Raw genomic sequence first — 20971 nt, 5'->3', positions numbered from 1 at the left:
AAAAGAAACAGTAGGGTTTTTTTTTATGGAGGGGCCTGGAAGGGGAGTCATAGATTCACGGCCAGGGAAGAGGCCCCTAATTGTCTCACCAATTTTCCTCGGCGTAACTGGGAAATTAATTAGGGACCAGCCACCGCCTACCAGGGTGGCTCCACAGCCTTATCCTTTCCCCAAGCGTCAAACTTTCCATGACTCCTTTTACTAGACATATATGTAATACTTTGCCCAAAACAAGAATACACAATCATATAATCAAAATGAATAAGGAAAAAAGGAACCGAACATATATTCAATAAAATAACATAACAATAGTAGTACCCTATGTATCCAAAACCTTTGGTTTTTCAAAGGACTTGTATCCAACACTTGTGCCGACATATTCGAACATAGGTATAAGATTTGATTTAAAATTTTGAAAATATTCCAAGTCAGGCACAAACTTATATACTATACCCGTCCTGAATCTAAGTACTTACCATATATATGCTCTTGTCGAGTTCCTTTGATGGCAGAACTCTGTGTTTCAATCTACTGAAGCAATACAAGTATATCAAACCAAGATTGGTACGATGTTGCTATCCAGAATTGTAACAATTACCGCTCGGAGTTTTCTCTGCATACATCATGAAGAAATTAACATAGAATTAGATAAAGAGTGCGCCATTCTGTCAACATTTGTATGCTCTTACCTGGCAAAAGGAAGAAACCTACTTCTCTAAAGTGCGCCATGCCATTCACTGAAATTTATCAGATATTGGCATTTTCAACCTACCTTGGAACTTTCACTCTATCAACTGGATGTTGTGCTTATATTTGTCAAGCTCAAACTGCTCAACCAAAAAAATAATCATATGCTAAAGGTGCAATGTCAGAACTTCATTTATATAGTGCAGTGCGTAAAATATACAACACTCCATAAACCCTGTAGACATTAATAAAAGCATCATATTGGAAGCAGCAAGTTTGATAGCTCAAAAACTTGAACTTTTTCAAGGCAATTATAAATTCAGTTCAAAAGTAAAAAACAAATATTTCTCACCCAAAACGCCAAAAAGCAAATGACCAACTTTACAAAACGGTTCATTTGATGACACTATGATTCTGTCTTTCAAGTTGAGTGAAAACTAGAATGGCTTTTATCATAACAACAATCTAGTAGTATAACTTTTGAACTGCATTTACTTTCCGTGTGGCAAATGAAAATATAATCTATATATATTTTGGAGAAACAATCAACACCATGCAGCCTTAAAAGCGCCGTTTCTTCTTCTCAGGTGTAGCATGCACTTGAGCTTTAACTCCGTAGATTTTTAGTTGAAAATTTTCGAATGCCTCAGAGACAGCTGCTACCTGTTCATGAGTCCAATCAAAAGGAACAAACTATTGTTACAAACATAATGGAAAAGAGAAATATAACAAGGAAATAATAATTTCATTTGAATTCACCAACCAATTCAGGTTTCTTCGAATACACTCTCACTATCATATCCTGATAAGATGTGGGCAGCAAGTGACTGATGCGTTCATGTGGTATGGGGAACTTCTCCCGACTCTCATAATCCTGGCCAGATAATTAATCCTGTCAGAAACTTGTACATACAAAGGAAATGACTCAAAATGCCTAAAACAGTATCAGGATCCAGACTACATAATTTAGGAATCTATGTTACTCAGGCTCGAATAAGTGTAGACACCTGAACACAAGTTTATGTCCTACACAAGTATGTTTAATTCTTTTTTAAGATTTCTATGCATTATGAGAGTCTTTGGAGGATCATATTCTATACTGCATATCCAGATATACACCAGACACGGGTACTTAAGCAAAATGAAGAATCAGAGCAACATAGTGCGGAATTTCCTCTCTTAAGTAGCTAATATAGGTCAAACTTTTATGTTTGCATCACCATTGAAAAGGCAGCACAATTTTATCACATATGCTAATAGTATCTCCTGTATATTTACTACTATCCAACAGTCAAAATATAATGGAAAAATAACAGAAAAATAAAAAGGAAACCCATTATTGACAGAAACCAAATAGAAATCTCAATTGTCAATAACCATCCAGCCTAGCATTTTCTTCTTCGGTTAGGGAAGTGAAATTGAATCATTTCAAATGTCAATAACCATCCAGCCTAGGTTTTCTTCTTCCAGAAGCAGAATGAAATTCAATGTTTAAGTTTAGGCATGAATGTAGAGCAAGTAAAAGGATAAGGTGAGTACCTTGCATTTTAGGCCACAAAGCCAGACAAACAGGAAAAATAAAAAATAAAATCAAGGTAAGTGATTTTCAGTACCTTGAAAAAGTTGATGCTGGAATAGTAGAAATGAAACAAAAATGAACAAGAAAAAAAAGCATCAAAAACAATAGTCAAAGATGAAACCTAGAAAAACTAGGAAAATATTTGCCTCTTCAAATTGAGCATAAACAGCTCATGATACCTTTCGAGAGGATTTTGCTTTCCACGAGTCAAATCAATCCTGACATTGCTAACAGCAATATCATTTTCTTGCAGCAGTACACCATTTTTCTATTAAAATAAAATTGCCTTGTATCAGTATTGGAGACTATTCAATTGTTTAGCTAAGAACAGATGCATAAGATCATGCAAATGTCAATGGAAAAAAAAAATCACAACAGACCTGGGAACAAGCGATGTCTTGTGCAGTGACGTCTTTGAAATGTTCCAATTGGTCTTTTGGAACTGAATACTCATTACAGAACTGCCACAGAAAATAACACAGTATACAGTAAGTTTCGTCTTTCACATATTTAAAAATAAAAAATAAAAAGAATAGCATGTTTGTTTGCATGCTACCATGATCAAAACACAAAAATGAAGTGAAAGTATGCAAAGGTTTTCCACCTGATACAAATTTCTCCTACGAATGCGCAGAATCAAATCTCTAGATTCTCGGAGTTCTTCATCTGGTGCTGTCTCGATAGTTTTGATTATTGTGTCATCTAGCTGCATTCAAAGAAAGAATGAATGCAGAGCTTGTTATACATTTGGACTCCAAATTTTTAGCAACTCAAAAGAATGGCAAGCATGTTGTCCAACCTTCCAGTACTCAGAAGGATCCTGAATGGAAGAAGAGATTTCTAGATAACTATTAGCTTTTAAAAGAGCATCTACTACCATTAGCTCAACAGCCTGCAATAAAAATGAAATCAGACCTCGCCACTTCAGATAAGAAGTCCTCCACAACTAATTACACAAACGAAAAAGAGGAGAAAAAACAAAAATGTAAAAAAGACGTTTGAATGAGACAATGTAGAACCCAGAGTTAACTCTGTGAATACCTTCACTTTAGAGTGGGTGTACACAGTTCGATAAAGATCAGCACGAGTAGCAAATAACTTGTGGATGCTAAGATCTAGCACGAGCACCCATTACCATTATTAAGGAGTGAAAAAACACTAAAAGAACTGAACATGTATTTTGCAAGCTAATGAAACAGATGATACTAACAGTCTTTAGCACGATAGCAGATCTCATCACCCAAAACTCGCATAGTCTCCATCAACCTGCAGGTGGTGTAGCATGTATATAATGCTGGCAAAAGAAATCTTCTAACTTTTATTCTTTTGCTTTTTAATACATTTATTGATAACAGAAACTATAAGCTAAATGCCTAGGAAGATTTAACAAAAACCTGTGGAAATCAAAGCTGCATCCTAGGCCACAAGCTCGACTGTCACGGACAATGTAATCAAACCTACACAAGTAAAATTTCATGCTGTAAAATTCTTTTATTCAAACTGGAAGGAAAATGTAGACAAATAATTAAGTTTCACTTACTTATCCACATCAATTCCATTCCGACCATTTGCAACAATATCATATAAGAATTGCTTCTCCTTTGCACTCTTCAAAGTAAGCACAAAATAGTGTATGTGTTAGATAAAGCAAAGAAACAAAGAATGTCTGTACTTCATACCGGAGCAAAATATAAAAAATCCAGTGATCAAAATGTGCCCTACAATATGGGTGTTAGAAACAAAACACTTACTTTTGGCAGTGCAAACTCAGAGCTAGCTAGTATCATTTCCTGGAAAATAAATAAACGAACATGGATCAAAATTAATTCTTATCATAAACATAAGGATCAGAGCAAAGCAAAAGTTGCAAGCAGAAATTATTAGGATATATGGAGGATGAAAATAAACAGGTAGTCATCAGGAAAGTTTCTAGTTCTGCTTACTAGCTACAAATAGAGAATTAAAGAAAGAAATCATAAGGTTAAGTATGGCTCAGAATTCAAAAACATAGGATTTATTAGTATCTAGCCCCTCACACTTCTAGGTTTATTTGGGAATATTTGCAACATCAGGACCAGGAAAGGCAGAAAGATTGTGTATGAACAAACTCCTAATAAAATCAGCTTACCTTGACTCTTTTAATCATCTCAGATTCAACATCGATATGGTGCACATCAACAATATGATCAATCAGATCTGCTGACATTTGCTCATGAGCCCTAGAAAATACAGATATGATGTTAAATGGATGAAAACCATGTTTTTCAACCCCTAACATTACCTAAGCCAAAAAGAAAAGTAAGTACTGATCAACTATCAAATATCATTTTATGCAAAAGTCATCAGACTGGTACATACACGAGGAATCACTGGGTGATCAATTTTTTTAAGATTAGAAGTTAATAATGCATCATATAAAAATATTCAACATTTACCATTTGAAGCTATTAAGAACTTTGGGGAGAAATTCCCGTTCAAACAAGTGGCTAAAAGGTCCGTGGCCTACATCATGTAAAAGTCCTGAAATTGGAGGAACAAAATCTATAAAGACCCAATTCAATTGAAATGAGAAGCACCTTTCGGGAACACAAGCTTTTACCTGCAACTTTCACTGCTTGAACATCAAATCGATCAATACCAAGCTCCAAACCCTACACAAAAGGATCTTAGTATATATAAATAAAACATAGTAGATTGTAACAAGAGAAAAACAGCTCTATACCTGATAAGTTTTGAGCTTTTGGATAGCTTCACCCGCAAGCCAATACACACCAAGAGAATGCTCAAACCTGGAATGTACGGCCCCTGGATAAACCAGGTGTGCCAATCCTGAAACATATTAATAGTTAGCCAATCAGCAAGTTACGGCCTTACATGTGAGCTCAGTGAATTATAGCAAATTAAATAAAAGAAACCTTGTATAAATTTAGGTAAAATCAACACCAATGCAGTGCAAGCCATTGTTGAGTCTAATACAAGTGAAGAAACTAAGATCCTATGAAGAGAATCCTATTTTACCAACAGCAGTAAATGCAACTGACAAAAAACAACAAAATAAAACATAATATCACTGTTGTTTGCTAATAAATAAATGTAAAAAACAGATACTTTTACTATAGGATAGAGGCCAAGCGGCCAGTTCTCAAATCAATTTTATAGTGAATCGATATTTTTCACCACGTTTATCCTTTTCTGAAGCATGTGATATATTCATCATCCCATATAAAAACATAGATAAATAGTTGAAAGATCATAAAACTTCCAACTTTTCCATGTAACAGGGATATAAATTCGTAAACCATTTCAAATATATCCTATAAAAACTTGTCACGACAGTGATATATATTGCATGCTTGATAATAAATCAACCATCTCAACCGCATATATTTCAAGACAATTCACAGTTCCTAAACACCCATTCTCACAGAAAAAAAAAAAAAGTGGAAAAAGAACATGAAAATTAACTTTACCAAGTTGTTTCAGCTCACGGAGCCTGTATCATAAAAATCGAAAAAACAATAAATGAGATCTGAATTGAAGCTAAACCAATAATAAAATAAAAGTACAGACTTACCTTTGAAATTGCTCGGTGTCAATAAACTTCAAAGAGAGCTGCGACCGGACAGAAAATTAAAAATAATAATTACTATAATCACACACAAAAATCAAAAGAGCAAAACTCAGCTACTGTTGTAGTCTTCGCTCTCAGTCTCCAGTCAACGAAGAAAGAAAAACAAAAATAAAAGCACAATAATACTCATATTACTGTGAGTTCTGATTTAGCATATGGAAACTGTGAAAAAAATCACAATTCCAAATTAAGAATCAAACAAAACATTTCTGTCGAATTTTTCTACTTACATTTAGGGCACTTCGCTAAAACAAACATTGAAAATGAGAAAAAAAAAAAAAGTAAAAGTAAAAGGAAAAATGGGAGAGAGAAAATGAAATACGGGATCGAGATAAATGTTGCCGTGAACGTTGTCGTGGACGTGTTTGGAGAGCCGGAGGTCGTGAGATGGAGACAAATTACAAGCCGGAGAGAAAGAGAGATTTTCATCACAGTAAGCGCCCATTTCCTTTGAGAAAGTGGACGAGAAAAACGTATAACCAAAAAAACGTGTTTGGAGGAATTTTAGGCCAAGTGAAAAGGCCGGCAAGAATGTCCAAATATAAGGGATTTTTGTATAACTAATGCTGGAACGCAAGCGCAAATAAAGTTTCCTTCCGTTATTTAATATTTGGCTTAAATGGTTAAAAAAAACAATAGTAAAATAAATAAATAAATTCAATTGAGTTCTTAATAATAATAAAACAAACGTATAATTGAGATTTATATTGAAAATTAATAATCAGCAAAGTTCTTAAAATTAATTTTTTCCTAAAGTTTCTGACCTCTTTAATTTGGATTGAGTGGCAAGATAATGTAACCGTTAAAACTTTTAAAAATAAAAAGTTATTAAAAGTTCTAAAATTTATTAGAAATACATCTAAAAACTATAAATTTATAATATAAATGAAAATTTAAAATAACATACAATAAATAATTAAATTTATTATTTAAAATTAATTAATAATAACATATGAAATATGTATGTTATTAAAATTAAAAATTAAATTAAATTTTGATGTTATCATCATCTTAAATCGATATCAAGTTAATTTATTGCACCGATTCAATCAAATTATATACATATAATAAGGTACACAAGCTCAAATTGTCGCAACTTTATTTTTTCTATTTTTTATTTTTATCTACAAAACAAATTTTAAATAATTTAAACACAATTTTATTTTAATATATTACAAATTTCAATTTTAAATGGAAATTGTTAATTGAAATATATAGATTTACTTTTCTTTAAATAATTATTATTTAAATAAATTATATAAATCCTATATAATGCTCAGTATATAGTTCTTCAAATAATATTTTAATATATGAATTGTTGTCTACATATTTATTTAAATATATATTATATTATATATATATATATATTAAAAATAACAATGAATCTAAAACGGTACACCAAAATATAATGATATTGGTATGTACTGGTACTAGTAGAAAATTGTTCGCTCACCAAGACGATCATGGATACCTTGACATAAATTCAAGTACAGACTTAAATAATAGTATAAGTATAGATATAAAAACAATGTAGGTGGAGCAATTTATGTAATAACATTTAAATGTACAAAAATATTAAAATAAAATTTTGGTTGAAATGGTAAAGAAACAATAACTTATAGATTTTATCACACCCACCATACGGTTGAACAAAAATAATTTATATTAAATATATATTTATAAAAAATATATCAAGAAATATTATTAGTGGAGTTACAAAGGCTTTTTACATGAATTTGTCAGTTTTTTGTTCCATTTTCAAATAATCTTTTTAATTGTTTTATTTGAAGATTATATAAAATATGAAAATATGATGATTGTCTTTGAAATAAGAATATTTTAATAATTTTTAGTTGAATTAGTGTCGAGTTGACTCGTGACACCAACTCATCAATCGCTTTATATATAATATACATAAATAATATAAATAATAATCTAAAATTGTAAATGTATATACAAACTATAAATTTTATTAATTATCTTGAAGATTATAACAGCAGCTTAACTAACTTTAGAAATATTAATAAATTCTTATAAATTTTGCTTAATCATTATAAATTTTGTATAACCTTAAAAATTTTGGTATAATCTTAAGAATTTTAGTATATTAAAATATTGAGTTGATGAAGTACTCCAGGCCACAAAGGAAAACTTTAGAAATATAGGTATACTTTTAGAAATTTTGTAAATTATTAGAAATTTTGATAAAATCTTAAAATTTGTATGTAGCCTTAAAATTTTGATATAAGCTTAGAAACTTGATATATCAAAATATTGAGTTGAGTTGATCGAGTACGGATACTGAAAAAAAATTGATAAACTCTTAAAAATTTTGATACACTAAAATATTATGTTGATCAATAAGGAAACTACTGAAATTTTGGTATAGCTTTAAAAAATTTGGTATAAAGCTTCAGGAATTTGGTGTAACTTTATAAATATTGTTAAATTCTTCGATTTTTTTTATACCAAAATCATGATTTCATTATTCTTTCCCCTTAATAGCTTGATAACCATCCCGACGACATTTTTATCATCCAAATGGTTGTTTAAAGAAAATCATAATCTACTCCTTTTAATTTGAATTTTATTCGATCAAATTTACTGTCTTAACATGCCAATAATATATGAGTACAATTATGGAATTCATTTTTTCAATGATATAAATTTTGGAATAAATAATAAGATCTCAACTTATTTAACATCTTCTATCCAAAGTACTAAGAAACATGGCAGAAACATGGTTTTACAAAAAAAAAAATCATCGCATAAATTTGTAAACAATTCAAGTAAGATTGGACCAACATCTTCATCATCATCCTCATGTGTGGGTACATCGGGTGGTGGGTACTCCCTATCCGGTCCAAAGGGAGAAGACATCAACACTAGATAATTTGTGGAATCTTTTCTCGAAATTTTCACCATTTGACAACGAAATTGTGGATCTTCTTCTCATTCTCTGTGCGATGAGCATCGGAAATCTCGATTTTTTTTTTTTCAAATTTTGTAACGTATCCATGAGATATGACAAATTTAACTTTATTAAGCTACTCATGGATTTGAAGACAAGTCTAGGGGAGCTTGTTCAAATGACAAAGGTTGTGATGCTTCAATAGCCAAAACCTCTATACAAACTTCTTCACGATTTTTTCAACCATTGGTGTAATAGATTTAATGTCTTTGTATTAATATTTTTGAGATCACCTTGGATGATATTATAAATAATATGTTTGTCAATTGATTTGTTAAGACGAGTCGTAGCTTCATTAAGTCGTAATTAGACTTTGGCTTCAAAATACAACTCAGTAATCAGACAAATAAACTATTTTGTACAGACTTTGCATGAATATGCATTTACTCATTCAGTAACTGTCCAATATCTATATACGTCCAACCAAAATATAAAAAAAAGTAGAGGGTAAACTCAACGTTTCAACTCATTATTTTGCTTTGACAAAAATATGCGATGATTAATGAACTGTAGTTATATCTTTACCTCCAGAAAAGGATTCGTTGAATGGATTGTATTATTGGCATACGTAAATACTACCCCACACCCTTGAGTCAGCACATCAAGCCACATTCATATTTACCTCATAATTAATTAACTTAGTACACACACAATGCTCAACCATTGGAAGTTCTTATTTCCTAATAGTCTAAGGATCGAAATGCACTTTCTTCTTTATTACAAAACTTGTATTTTAACTTGCTTCTAGAAGGTTAGTGTAGAACTCGTACACAATCGGTAAACAATAACTAACAAGTGTCTCATTGAAAATTTTCCATATCTCTTAGCAATCATATATTTTCACTTTCACCATTTTTGCTCTTCTCTTACTTTGAGGTTGCAGGAAAAGATTGATAGAAATTTATGTGAAAAATGTTAGGGGCTATGGGACAATTTGTTGTTGGATTCACAATGAATGCTTCAAACTACAAACGCAACCAAGATTAGGGTTCTTCTCAAATTTGGGAAATTTGAGTTTTAATTCAAATAAAATAAATTCTCTTTTATATTTAAAATAGTTATTTTTTATATAAATTCCATATTAAAATTGTTTAGTTTTAAGGAAATTTACACATCATCTCTAAAAATGTCACATAGCAATTTTTTAACATTATAAAATTATTTGGTATCTACACTACAAATATGGTGTGTTTGGGTGAGAAATTTGCAAAAGGAATTTTATTTATATCAATGTTTTCAAAATTCTAAAAATGAATCTATTTATTTGGGTAAATATTTTGAAGAATTTTATAATTTGTAAGTAATTTCAAGAGGGTAGTTTAATAGCGCAATTTCATTTTCTAAATTTCACCTATGGTGATTTTTTAAAATTCCTTATAATTTTATTTAGTTAGTGTCCGACTAGTAATTAAATTTGTGTGTAATTATTTGTAATTACACAATCATGATATGTTTGGTTAACCATTATAATTGGCGGGTCTTGCCGAATTGGGTTTAATTGAAACACCTTAATTACACTTTCTAATTTTTAAGGGAGGGTGAGAATTGGAGTGATTACGTAGGTAATTACACTCAAACCCAATTTAAATATATTTATTTATACAAGTTATAAAAAATATATTGTGAGCATGAATACATATAAAATTTTAGATAATTATGACAAAAAATTATTATACTATAAATCTTAAAAATCATATTATAAAAATAATTTATGCATTTTATAAAGTTATAACAAAATATATATATTACTTAATCCTAAAAACATTCTAAAGTTGTAGACATAAAGTTTATTATAAAAAGTAATTTACATGTTATAAGTGTTATAATATATTTATTTTATAAAAATTTATGGCTAAGAAATATGAACATAACGCTTATGTTATATATTATAAAATATTATATTTATTTAAAAATATAATTTTTATCATAATTTATTTATAGAAAATAATTTTCTAAAGTTATGATAAAAAACTTATATTATTTATAATAAGTGTTATGAAATTTATTGGACAATTTATTAAAATATTATTTATAAATGTTATATATTATAAATTTTATATTATGTTTTACTTAACTTACATACTATAATAAGGGGTATAACCTAGCATTAGTTTTTTTAATTAAATTTATATAAGTTCTTCATAATTAAAGTTACAGGTTATTTGGATCGTGAACCCAAATATTATAAGGCCGATGTTAATTATGTAAATACTAAAAAAATTATTGCACCATATTGTGGGATATAATATTATTTGAGAGAATGGTGCTAAACACAAGCACCATAGATAACTTTTGAACTTTTTAATTTGAGACATTCAAGACAGCAAAATGTGGTTGAGATTGACATTTATTACTCTAAAAAATATTTCTCATATTAACAAAATTACCTTAGTATAACATAAAAAAATAAGGTTGGATTGTATTAATATGTTGTATATTTCATAAATTCAATCATAGGTGAAACTAAAAAGATCCGTACTTTGAAAACTATAGAAGAAGGAGATCTTGATAATCATAATAATGCATATTCAAATTTAGATGATGAACTCGGTTAAGAACCAATTAATGAGAATAAAGAGCATATGTTAAGTATTAAAGAGGAAATAACCTAACAAAGAAACACTAAAAAATTAGATAAAATTGCATATGATGATTTGATTTTAATTTTTGTTACTTATTTAGATTTTTTATCATACTTATAATTTTTATCTTGATTAATATTTTTACAAATATAAAGTATGTAACTATGTAATTATAATTTGTACTATAAAATATGATATAAGAAATTATAATGTAATTACATTGTGTTAGCCAAACACGTCTAAAGAACTACAATTTTTTGTAATTATTACCTAATAATTACATTTTGATTTAATTACTCTATAAGAGACCTTTAATTTAATACAAATGATTCCACCATAAGATAAAAACTTAAGCTTCAAAAATATTTTATTTAAATTATAATACATATTTTTAAATTTTGTTTTATTAAAACTACTTATAAAATTTTACAAATATATATAATGATATTCGAATATATTTTATATTATTTATTTTAATATAATTATTTTTATTTTTAATTTATAAAACTCTAATAATTTTTTCTAAATTAATTATTTATCCAAATAAAATTATTACAAATTCTAACATTTTAAAATATTAATTCTTCGTATAAACGTACTCTTATTTGAACAATTTAGCCTTAGAAATACCGTCTTTAATCAAATATAAAACTAATTACTTTTTAAGTATAATCTTTAAACAACAAATAATTAAGGAAAAAAAAAAGATCAATGGATAAGATATATATATATATATATAAACGTGCGGCTAAAAACACAGCAATCCAAATTCCTAACTCCAACAAAACATCAATGGCGGCAGCTAAGCCATTGCCGTCATCTCTTCACACTCACAAAATTCTCTCTTCATGCAACCAAATTTTACCTTCGCTCCTCCATTTCCGTCAACATTACAGCAACCCGAAAAGCCAACAACCACAAAGGCGAAGAAAACACTCAAGCTCCTTAGATGGCGCCTACAACTTGGCTATCAAAGCTTACATGGAAAACCCAAACTCCATCTCTGGTTTCGCAAACAAAGTCATTGGCTCTCTCCCTATAGTCGGCCTTGTCGCTAGGATTTTCAGTGATGAAGGCGGTGTTGGTGGGGATATCATTGATTTTGCTGAGTTTAGAAGAAGGGTGGGCAAGAAATGTACTGTTACTGATTCTAGAGCCTTTTACGAGTTCCAAGAAAGGAGAGGCCGGGTAATTTTTTCTTCTTTCTGGTAGGATAATTGTAGTTAAATGAAACGTTCATAACACAAATTTGAGTAATTTGCTTTTCCTGTTTTACATATGTTTGGTATTAGTAATTGTTAGATTAATAAATGTAAATGGTTAAGATTATGTTATAGAACAAAACGCCATTTCATAATATTAATAACGTAGCCTTTTGGTTGATCATGCATTGTTTTGTGTTATTTTTATCTTGTCTGCTCTCGTGTTCTTATCTTTTAACACGGTATTCTAACATGAATTAATGAAGACATTCGGCTTGGATTTTGTGGTTTTGGATAGGCAGGGGATCCTTTGTATGTTCTGCTATCATGTTGGCTAGCAGCTGTGGGTGCTGGTCTTCTTAAATCTGAGGAGATATTGGAGGGGGTGGCAAGGCTTCGGATTTCCAATGATATCGAATTCGAAGAGCAGAATTTTATTGCAATGATGAATGAAGCAAGAGAGGTCAGTTCATCTCATTCACACTATCCCATTTCTATATATCAATGTGTCTTGTGTTGGACATGGATACTTAAAAAATAAATGAAGAGTCCGTAGGTTCATTTCATGCCAAGCACTTCTAGTTATTGCCTATGTTGGATAAAGCCTTCACTTCACCCTAACATGTAACTAGTGACAAAGTCAAGAACTTCAAGTCAGGGGATCGGGATAAAATGCCAAAATAGTTTGTTTACCACTTTTGAATTAAATAAATTGTTAAAACCTTGAAATTTTGTAGGAATTATAAGGTTTGAAGGAACCAAGCTAGGCTAAGGATGCCATCTGCTTGTGTCCTAGTTACCTATATTCAAGGGAGCATCCGATATGTGAATGTAGCAACTACAGATATGCTAACTTTTTCTCTATATATTTTGGAAGATCATTATCTTACTCCTATGTCTGGATAATACAACTTGTGTCACATACTTGACTATTCAAAAGGATATCCTCAAGTTAACTTAAAAAATTTGCATCTGTGTCTGATACCTTGTCTCGAGTCAATGTAACATGGTTTAAGTACCATATTATGATAGGAAGGGAGGTTTTAAGTAAGTTCAAAAGATCGAAGGAATTTATGTGCTACGAAACACAATCTGGCCGACCAGCTAGATTTTGTGGATGTCGGGACAGTGCTTTTATGGTGCTATAGATTTTCATTGTCATGATAAATAGGCTTTAGTTGGTCTCCATTTCACTAAACAAATGATCAAGAATGTTTAGAGCGATGGCATTCAATAGCTATGTTGCTCGGACTTGGTATAGTTTTGGATATGAATATGTGTCAAACATGAGTATGTTCAATTTCTTTTTATGTAGTTGGAGTATCCTCGAAATTTCATATCCTTACACCAATGTCTAAGTATGTGTGGGACAATGATACTTCAAGCAAAATAAAGAGTCAGAGTAAACATAGTTCAATAGCTTTTAACTGTGAGTAAGAGATGAGTGAATAATTAACTGCTCGATAATCTCTGCTCTATGTGGGTGCATGGTTGTTTATGTTTCCAATTTTATGTTGTCCATGGAGTTTTTAATGCTTATTTCAGCTTGTTTGACAAACACACACACACACACACACACACACACACACATTTGTGCGTATATTTATATATCATATGTATTTAGTACTTATATTGCTACAGAGGCGAGCTAAGCTGAATGCGGATGCCCCAACTCTTCCCATGGAGATTAGAGCTGAAAAGGCTGTTGATGCCATTTATGTCTGTTGCTTTGGGAGAGACCCGATAGAAGAGGAAGACGAGAGCTTGCTAAATATCATGCTATGTGCAGTTTTCCCTACCGTCAAGCAATCAATGATACAAAGAATCATCAAGGACAAAGCAATCAAAGTAGCAGAAGGTGGTGATGATGCAGACATCGTTCCAGAACCAAAGCCATTATCAAAGGAAGCTGTACAAATGCAAATGAAAGACCTTGAATTCCTTAAACAAAACACGGAGACATGAAAGAGCTGATTTTAATGAAAAAATTGGAGTCGGTTCGCTTCTTCGAACTGCACTTGGATGGTATCAGAAAATGAAGCTAAGAAAATGGCTCCATATTGAAACCATCCAACACTTGAGTTTCAGATTGCACTCAATGGCAGATAAATCATAGGTTTACTGGGTCTTCAATATGTTTTGTTTCTTCTAGTTTGAGTTGAAACTCATTTTTAGGGTGTAACCATTAAAGGCAACAGTTTGTGAGTGAAATACAAGTTCATAGCAATGTTTTTGGAACCGGCCTTATGGTCAAATTGGTCGAGAAATTAAAAAAAAAAATCGAAAAAAGAAGTTTTAAATAATGACATAAGCATGAATTATATCCTTTTATTTAGGTTAATTTTCCCCCTCAATTTTTTAAGTATTTGGGTGGATTTGATTTTTTTTCTTTCGGTTTGAGCTAATAATTTAGACTAAAAACATGAAATTATCGATTCTAATCTCAGATTTTGAATGATTTGATCTAAAATCGTTCTAATTTTTTATCTGAATCAATATATTAATCTATTTTTAGTTTGATTAATCGATTGAATTATTGTCTAAATAAAATTATAATCTAAATTATTAAAAATTAGATAATCACTTATTCTTTTATTCTTTATAATTAATGAGATACGAACTTTGTTCCTTTAAATTAAATATCGTATCACTGACCTATCATCCTAGCAATTAGTTGTTGGGTGGGTATGTCTTTATCTCGAATTGTCACAAATTTTGTTCACCTTTAAATATGCATGCATTTAAAGAGTTTTCTAAAAGATAAAATAATTAAAATTTGATATAGAATCAACAATAATTTAGTTTAGTAGCAAAAAACATTGATATTATGGTCTGAAAGTTTGGATTTAATTCCTAATATCTCGACTCCGCCTTTAATTATTAAACAAGTTGATATAAAGTATCTTTATATACATTTTCTGAAATCATATAAAGTATCTTTATGCATAAATATTATAGGAATAATTTGTAAATATGAATATAAATATTAAATATGTGTTCAATTGTGATGATATATGTTCTGCATTTTATATAAAAATATAAAAATTAAAATATTTTTAAAATAATATTCACTCTTTATAAAATAAATAATTCTAATAATTTCCAATTGAATTAAGACATAGAAGTATAAACATATTTATATTTAATAAATATATAATTTACATGAAAACAATAGCAATATAAATATTAAAAATTTTGAATTTAATTTTAAGTTGAAAGATGAATTTGAGATAGATTTAAAATTCTTCAAACTAAAATGATATTTATAATTAATTTTAAATTTAAGGGTAAACTACACATGTGGTCATCTAACTATTAGGAAGTTTCTTTTTTAGTCACCTAATTATGAAAAGTTGCAAAATAGTCATCCATTTGATTTTTCTTTTTTTGTTACAGGCAGTTAAATAACTAATGGGAAGTTGACGTGGTAGCTTTTAAAATTGACATAATAACAATTTTAACCCTTGACATTTGTACATTGTGCCAATTTAGTTTTGATTCTAAAAATTGAACCCTCGACGTTTATACATTGTGTAATTTGATCTTTTCCAGTTTTACTTTTTGTTGTAACCATTTCTGACGTTATCCATGTCTTTGATTCAGTAAAAAAAATAAATAAAACAACCCAAAATTTGGAAAATAGACAATTTAATTGCTTGAAAAAAAATCTACTTCATTAATTTAACCTAATTGTAAGTCTAACTACTTTAAAAAAAAAAAGCTTTGATTTGCTTATTCAATGACGGTCAGTTTAACCTAACAAATAATGAATTAGTACCATCAGAGCTATTAAGTTATTTGTCATTTATGAATTATGTCAATTTAGTTTTAATTTTAAAAATTGAACTCTTTTACACATTATGTAATTTTATCTTTTACATTTTACTTTTCGTTGTAACATTTTCTGACATTATCCATGTGTTTAATTAAGTAAAAAAGAAATAAATAAATAAATAAAACAACCCAAAATTTGAAAAATTACCAATTTAATTGCTTGAAAATAAAAAAATATCTACTTTATTAATTCAACCCAATTGTTACTCTAATAACTTACAAAAATAAGCTTTGATTTGCTTAATTAATGGCGCTCAACTTAACCTAACAAATAATGAATTAGTACAAGAAAATCAATGTATTTGAGGATTGTCTAGTTTAATAATATTTTTGTTTTTTTTAATTTTATCTATTGAATTATATTTTCATGTAAAAATAGAATAAAGTAGATAATATGTAAATATTGATGATTAATTTTTTAAAATTAAACTTAAATTAATTCAATGTATAAATATTATAAATTAAATTTGTTATTATGTGAATTTAAAAATTGACACATTTATTTCATTAATCAATCAATAACGGATTACTTAAAAGGAAAAATCGAATAAGTGAATGTGGATTTAGTACTTTTTAATAGAAGAATGTTCAAGAAAGACACTTATTAGATTCAAATTAATATTTAAATTACTTTTAAATATTAATTAAAATAAAATCTATTAAGCGAGTACACAATAAAATACTTTCTTTGTGGTCAAAAAAAGTCCCCTTAAAATTCAGTACTCTGTCGTTCGGCCATGGAAAATTTTTCAAAGAATAACCATAATAAAATTGCAGTGAGTTGTCTAAACCAGTCAGCAAAGAGATGGCAGCTTATTCACTCCTGTCCACACTTTCCTCCCCATTTTCTCGCTCCCCAAACAGAAATCCAAAGCTTCCTCCCCTCTCTCTCACATCCACTTCTAAACCTTCTTTTCTCTTTCCAACCAGGAAACTCTCTCTTCCTTCTCTCCACAGTCTCATTTTCAATCAATCCAAAAACAGTTCTAACAATAATTCTAGTAATAGTTGCATAGTTTCTTCAGCTTTCGATTCCTTCTTTATTCTCTGCACTTCGCTTGCTCTATCTTTCTCGCTATTCGTAACCGATGTGGGAGCCGCCTCGGCCTTTGTGGTGACCCCTCCCCGGAAATTACAGTCCGATGAGTTGGCTACGGTTCGTCTTTTTCAAGAGAACACTCCCTCTGTTGTTTATATCACCAATCTCGCCGTCAGGTTAATTCAATTTTGAATTTTCTGTCATTCATTTTTGAGCTTTCTTATTCAATTTGCTGCTGCGTAGTTTGTATTTCCCCTTTTTTTTGGGTAACGGGCTTCTTTTTTCAGGCAGGATGCTTTTACGTTGGATGTGCTGGAGGTGCCACAAGGATCGGGGTCGGGTTTCGTTTGGGACACAGATGGTCACATTGTTACCAATTATCATGTGATCCGTGGTGCTTCTGATCTCAAGTTAGTTCTTTTATTAGTTTTATTATTTCCTGTTATTCTTGTAAATTATTGGGATTGAATAACTACAGAATGGAAATGGAAATACTTTTAGATGATATCAATTCACATCATTATGGAATATGGATGTTATTTGCAGTGTTTGGAATGAATGTATTGGAAAAGCATGAACCTATATAATCTATTTGGTTATCTAAGCATGGAAAAATATGAAAAGATCGTTTAGGGCTAATTTATGTTTATCTGGACTCTTCATTTCCTTAAGTTACCTGTATCCGATGCCATTCGGATGTTGTTATAGGGTATGATCCTCCAATAATGTGAAAAAAGTTGGAAATTTTGAATATACTCATGTTAGAAACATATTTGTTTCTAGCACTCATTCATGAGTTCGATTAACATAGGAGTAGAATGCGATGCATGACGAATAAACATCTGGTTCTTGGTATCTTTTTGTTTTGTTAGAGCAACGGGATAGTGCATTAAATAAATTTGAGGAAATAAATACACCATTTATTTGGAGGTATTGAGCTTGGTTGAGTTGCTATTTTGATTGTTTCTAAGTCTTGAAAGTAATCATATATGAAGAAACAGGAGTTAGCGGCGTTAACTACCTGACCTTTGGCAATATGGATATAAAGGATAAAGATGTTTTAAAGCTTCTTGTTCTTGATATATGAAATCTTATATTGGTGCTCATTATTTGCAGGGTTACTTTTGCGGACCAGACGACATATGATGCAAAAGTTGTTGGATTCGACCAAGACAAGGATGTAGCTGTATTGCGTGTTGATGCCCCCAAAGACAAACTAAGACCTATACCCATTGGTGTCTCTGCAGATTTACTTGTTGGCCAGAAAGTATATGCTATCGGTAACCCGGTGAGTACATGTTTATACTTGTAGAATTATGACCTATACCTGTGTGGTGAGTGCTTTATGTGTTTCACTTCAATGGAGACTGTATGTAGTGATATCAAGGATATGAACATACTTATATATGCAGGTCGTTAAATATCTTATACATTTCCTTCATCATATATCTTATTTTTTATTTTCTGATACATCATATTTCCGTTTATCCATTCTCTTCGAACACATTTATTATGATGTTTAATAGGATTGGCATGGAAAAGAGGTTGCTTTTCGATATGCTTGCATAATAAAGTGTCGGATATAAGTATGTGTCCAACACGGGCATTTGAATTTTTTTGAAGCTTTTCCATGTCTTTGGAGAGTCATATCTCCGTACCCAAGTACGGATATGCATCAAGGCACAAACACTTAAAGAGAAATAAAAGTGTCGAAGCAACATAGATGAATTTGATTAATAAGAGTGCCGCCCTCACTATGGTTTTAAGTGCCTGATCAAGAGTTAATGATCGTGTGCTTTTACTCCTATTCTTTTAGCTCTTTGATTACTTGTTTGAGTGGATTTCTGATTTTTCTTTTTCGTGTCCTTGCAGTTTGGACTTGATCACACTCTTACAACTGGTGTTATCAGGTATCAAAGACCAACGATTTTTGACAGATATATCATACTTAAGTTTTCTCCTATTGCTGTTTTTTATATGAATTACAGTTGCTAATGCTTCTTTTATATTTACCTATAGTGGGCTTCGCAGAGAGATCAGTTCTGCGGCTACAGGTCGCCCAATTCAAGATGTTATACAGACAGATGCTGCTATTAATCCTGGTAATAGTGGAGGGCCACTCCTAGATAGTTCAGGAAACCTTATCGGGATAAACACCGCTATATATTCTCCTTCTGGTGCAAATTCCGGTGTTGGATTCTCGATTCCAGTTGACACAGTGAGTATTACATAGACCTTGATTCGTTTGAGATGGAAGAATTTATATTGTTTCGTTTTCTTTCCAAATTCATCTCGCTATTCCTACATGTCCAGGTTAGTGGCATCGTTGATCAGTTGGTGAAGTTCGGGAAGGTGACAAGACCTATTTTAGGGATTAAATTTGCACCCGACCAATCCGTCGAGCAGTTGGGAGTAAGTGGTGTGCTTGTCTTAGATGCTCCTGCGAATGGTCCAGCCGGCAAGGCGGTATAAAATTTCTGCATCAGACTTTCACCTTTTCTTTTTGAAGATTGTTACATTTCAACAACATGTTGAAGCTTTTCATATTTTCTATTGACAGCTAACCTTTAGCATATAACAGGGTCTGCGACCAACAAAGCGTGATGCTTATGGTAGACTCGTATTGGGTGATATAATAACTTCTGTTAACGGAAAGAAGGTCACCAATGGCAGCGACTTGTACAGAATTCTTGATCAATGTAAAGTTGGTGATAAGGTATATAATCAAATACTGCCTGTATATTCCTAGAATATTCTTCAGATGTTTTTGAAGTGTAGATTTTTTCCATTATCTTATTTCTCGCAGGTTACCGTCGAGGTGTTGCGCGGTGATCATAAGGAGAAGATCCCGGTAATTCTCGAGCCAACGCCAGACGAGACATGAAATGTCTTTTTGCTGTGGTGTGTAACATTAGGTACGTGTATATACAATGAAATGCCATTATTTATTATAACCATTCCACTGGAAATGGTCCTGTTGTACAATGTACATATGCCATCAGCGGGTAAATTATAAAAATAGTCACCCAACTATTAGTGTGTTTCTGTTTTGGTAACTTAAGTTTAAAACTTTCTATTTTAGTCACTGACATTATCAAAATTTAATATTTTGCTCACTCATCAGTTAAATCACTAACGGTGACCTGGCTATTGGTATAATAAATTTAGCTCTTTAATGTTTATAGATTCAATCAATTTAGTCGTAATTTTAAAAAATTCAACAAATTTAGTCCTTAGTTTTACACAATCTAGTCGACCCTAGATGGGTTGCGACTGTTACTAGAACGGGGCTTTAGGAATGTCGTGGTTGTCTTGGTCCAGCGAATTCGAGGTTTCCTTACCAGACAATGGAATGTGGTGATCTAGCATGGTTATGGTGAAGTCAACCTGCCTGCGGATTCTCTAGCGAGAAGTACGAACTGCAATCCGATTGGTTTCCATTTTCT

The 20971-nt window shown here is 30.9% G+C and overlaps 3 protein-coding genes across 5 annotated transcripts; 2 read left to right on the top strand and 1 right to left on the bottom strand.

Moving 5' to 3' along the window:
- Positions 1-962: 962 nt before the first annotated feature.
- Positions 963-6491, bottom strand: LOC108474250 (uncharacterized). Of its 3 annotated transcripts, none has more exons than XM_017776195.2 (19): positions 6220-6490; positions 5841-5878; positions 5737-5759; positions 4989-5095; positions 4866-4917; positions 4702-4786; positions 4395-4485; positions 4018-4056; positions 3807-3874; positions 3661-3723; positions 3477-3532; positions 3308-3381; positions 3066-3158; positions 2871-2972; positions 2647-2727; positions 2446-2534; positions 2301-2316; positions 1451-1561; positions 963-1350 (listed from the first exon to the last, which is right to left on the bottom strand). In XM_017776195.2, the coding sequence occupies exons 1-19, from the start codon at positions 6340-6342 to the stop codon at positions 1249-1251; spliced, it is 1413 nt and encodes a 470-aa protein (XP_017631684.1). In that variant the 5' UTR covers positions 6343-6490; the 3' UTR covers positions 963-1248. The 3 variants fall into 3 exon arrangements, 2 of the variants coding, with proteins under 2 accessions (XP_017631684.1, XP_017631685.1); XR_008274458.1 differs by having other exon boundaries at positions 1253-1350; positions 2227-2316; positions 6220-6491; XM_017776196.2 differs by lacking the exon at positions 2301-2316 and having other exon boundaries at positions 6220-6491.
- Positions 6492-12175: 5684 nt separating this feature from the next.
- On the top strand, positions 12176-14955 carry LOC108470633 (photosystem I assembly factor PSA3, chloroplastic). Its single transcript, XM_017771997.2, has 3 exons — positions 12176-12638; positions 12951-13115; positions 14294-14955. The coding sequence occupies exons 1-3, from the start codon at positions 12243-12245 to the stop codon at positions 14615-14617; spliced, it is 885 nt and encodes a 294-aa protein (XP_017627486.1). The 5' UTR covers positions 12176-12242; the 3' UTR covers positions 14618-14955.
- Positions 14956-17185: 2230 nt separating this feature from the next.
- LOC108471133 (protease Do-like 1, chloroplastic) lies at positions 17186-20625 on the top strand. Its single transcript, XM_017772725.2, has 8 exons — positions 17186-17701; positions 17813-17935; positions 18642-18813; positions 19398-19435; positions 19545-19743; positions 19839-19991; positions 20107-20241; positions 20332-20625. Exons 1-8 carry the CDS (start codon positions 17292-17294, stop codon positions 20407-20409), a joined length of 1308 nt encoding a protein of 435 aa, XP_017628214.1. The 5' UTR covers positions 17186-17291; the 3' UTR covers positions 20410-20625.
- Positions 20626-20971: the final 346 nt, after the last annotated feature.

This window comes from Gossypium arboreum, chromosome 11 (assembly GCF_025698485.1).
Source record: "Gossypium arboreum isolate Shixiya-1 chromosome 11, ASM2569848v2, whole genome shotgun sequence".
Taxonomy (NCBI): domain Eukaryota; kingdom Viridiplantae; phylum Streptophyta; class Magnoliopsida; order Malvales; family Malvaceae; genus Gossypium; species Gossypium arboreum.
Note: the sequence above shows the minus strand (reverse complement) of the source record. Positions and strands in the feature narration are given on the sequence as shown.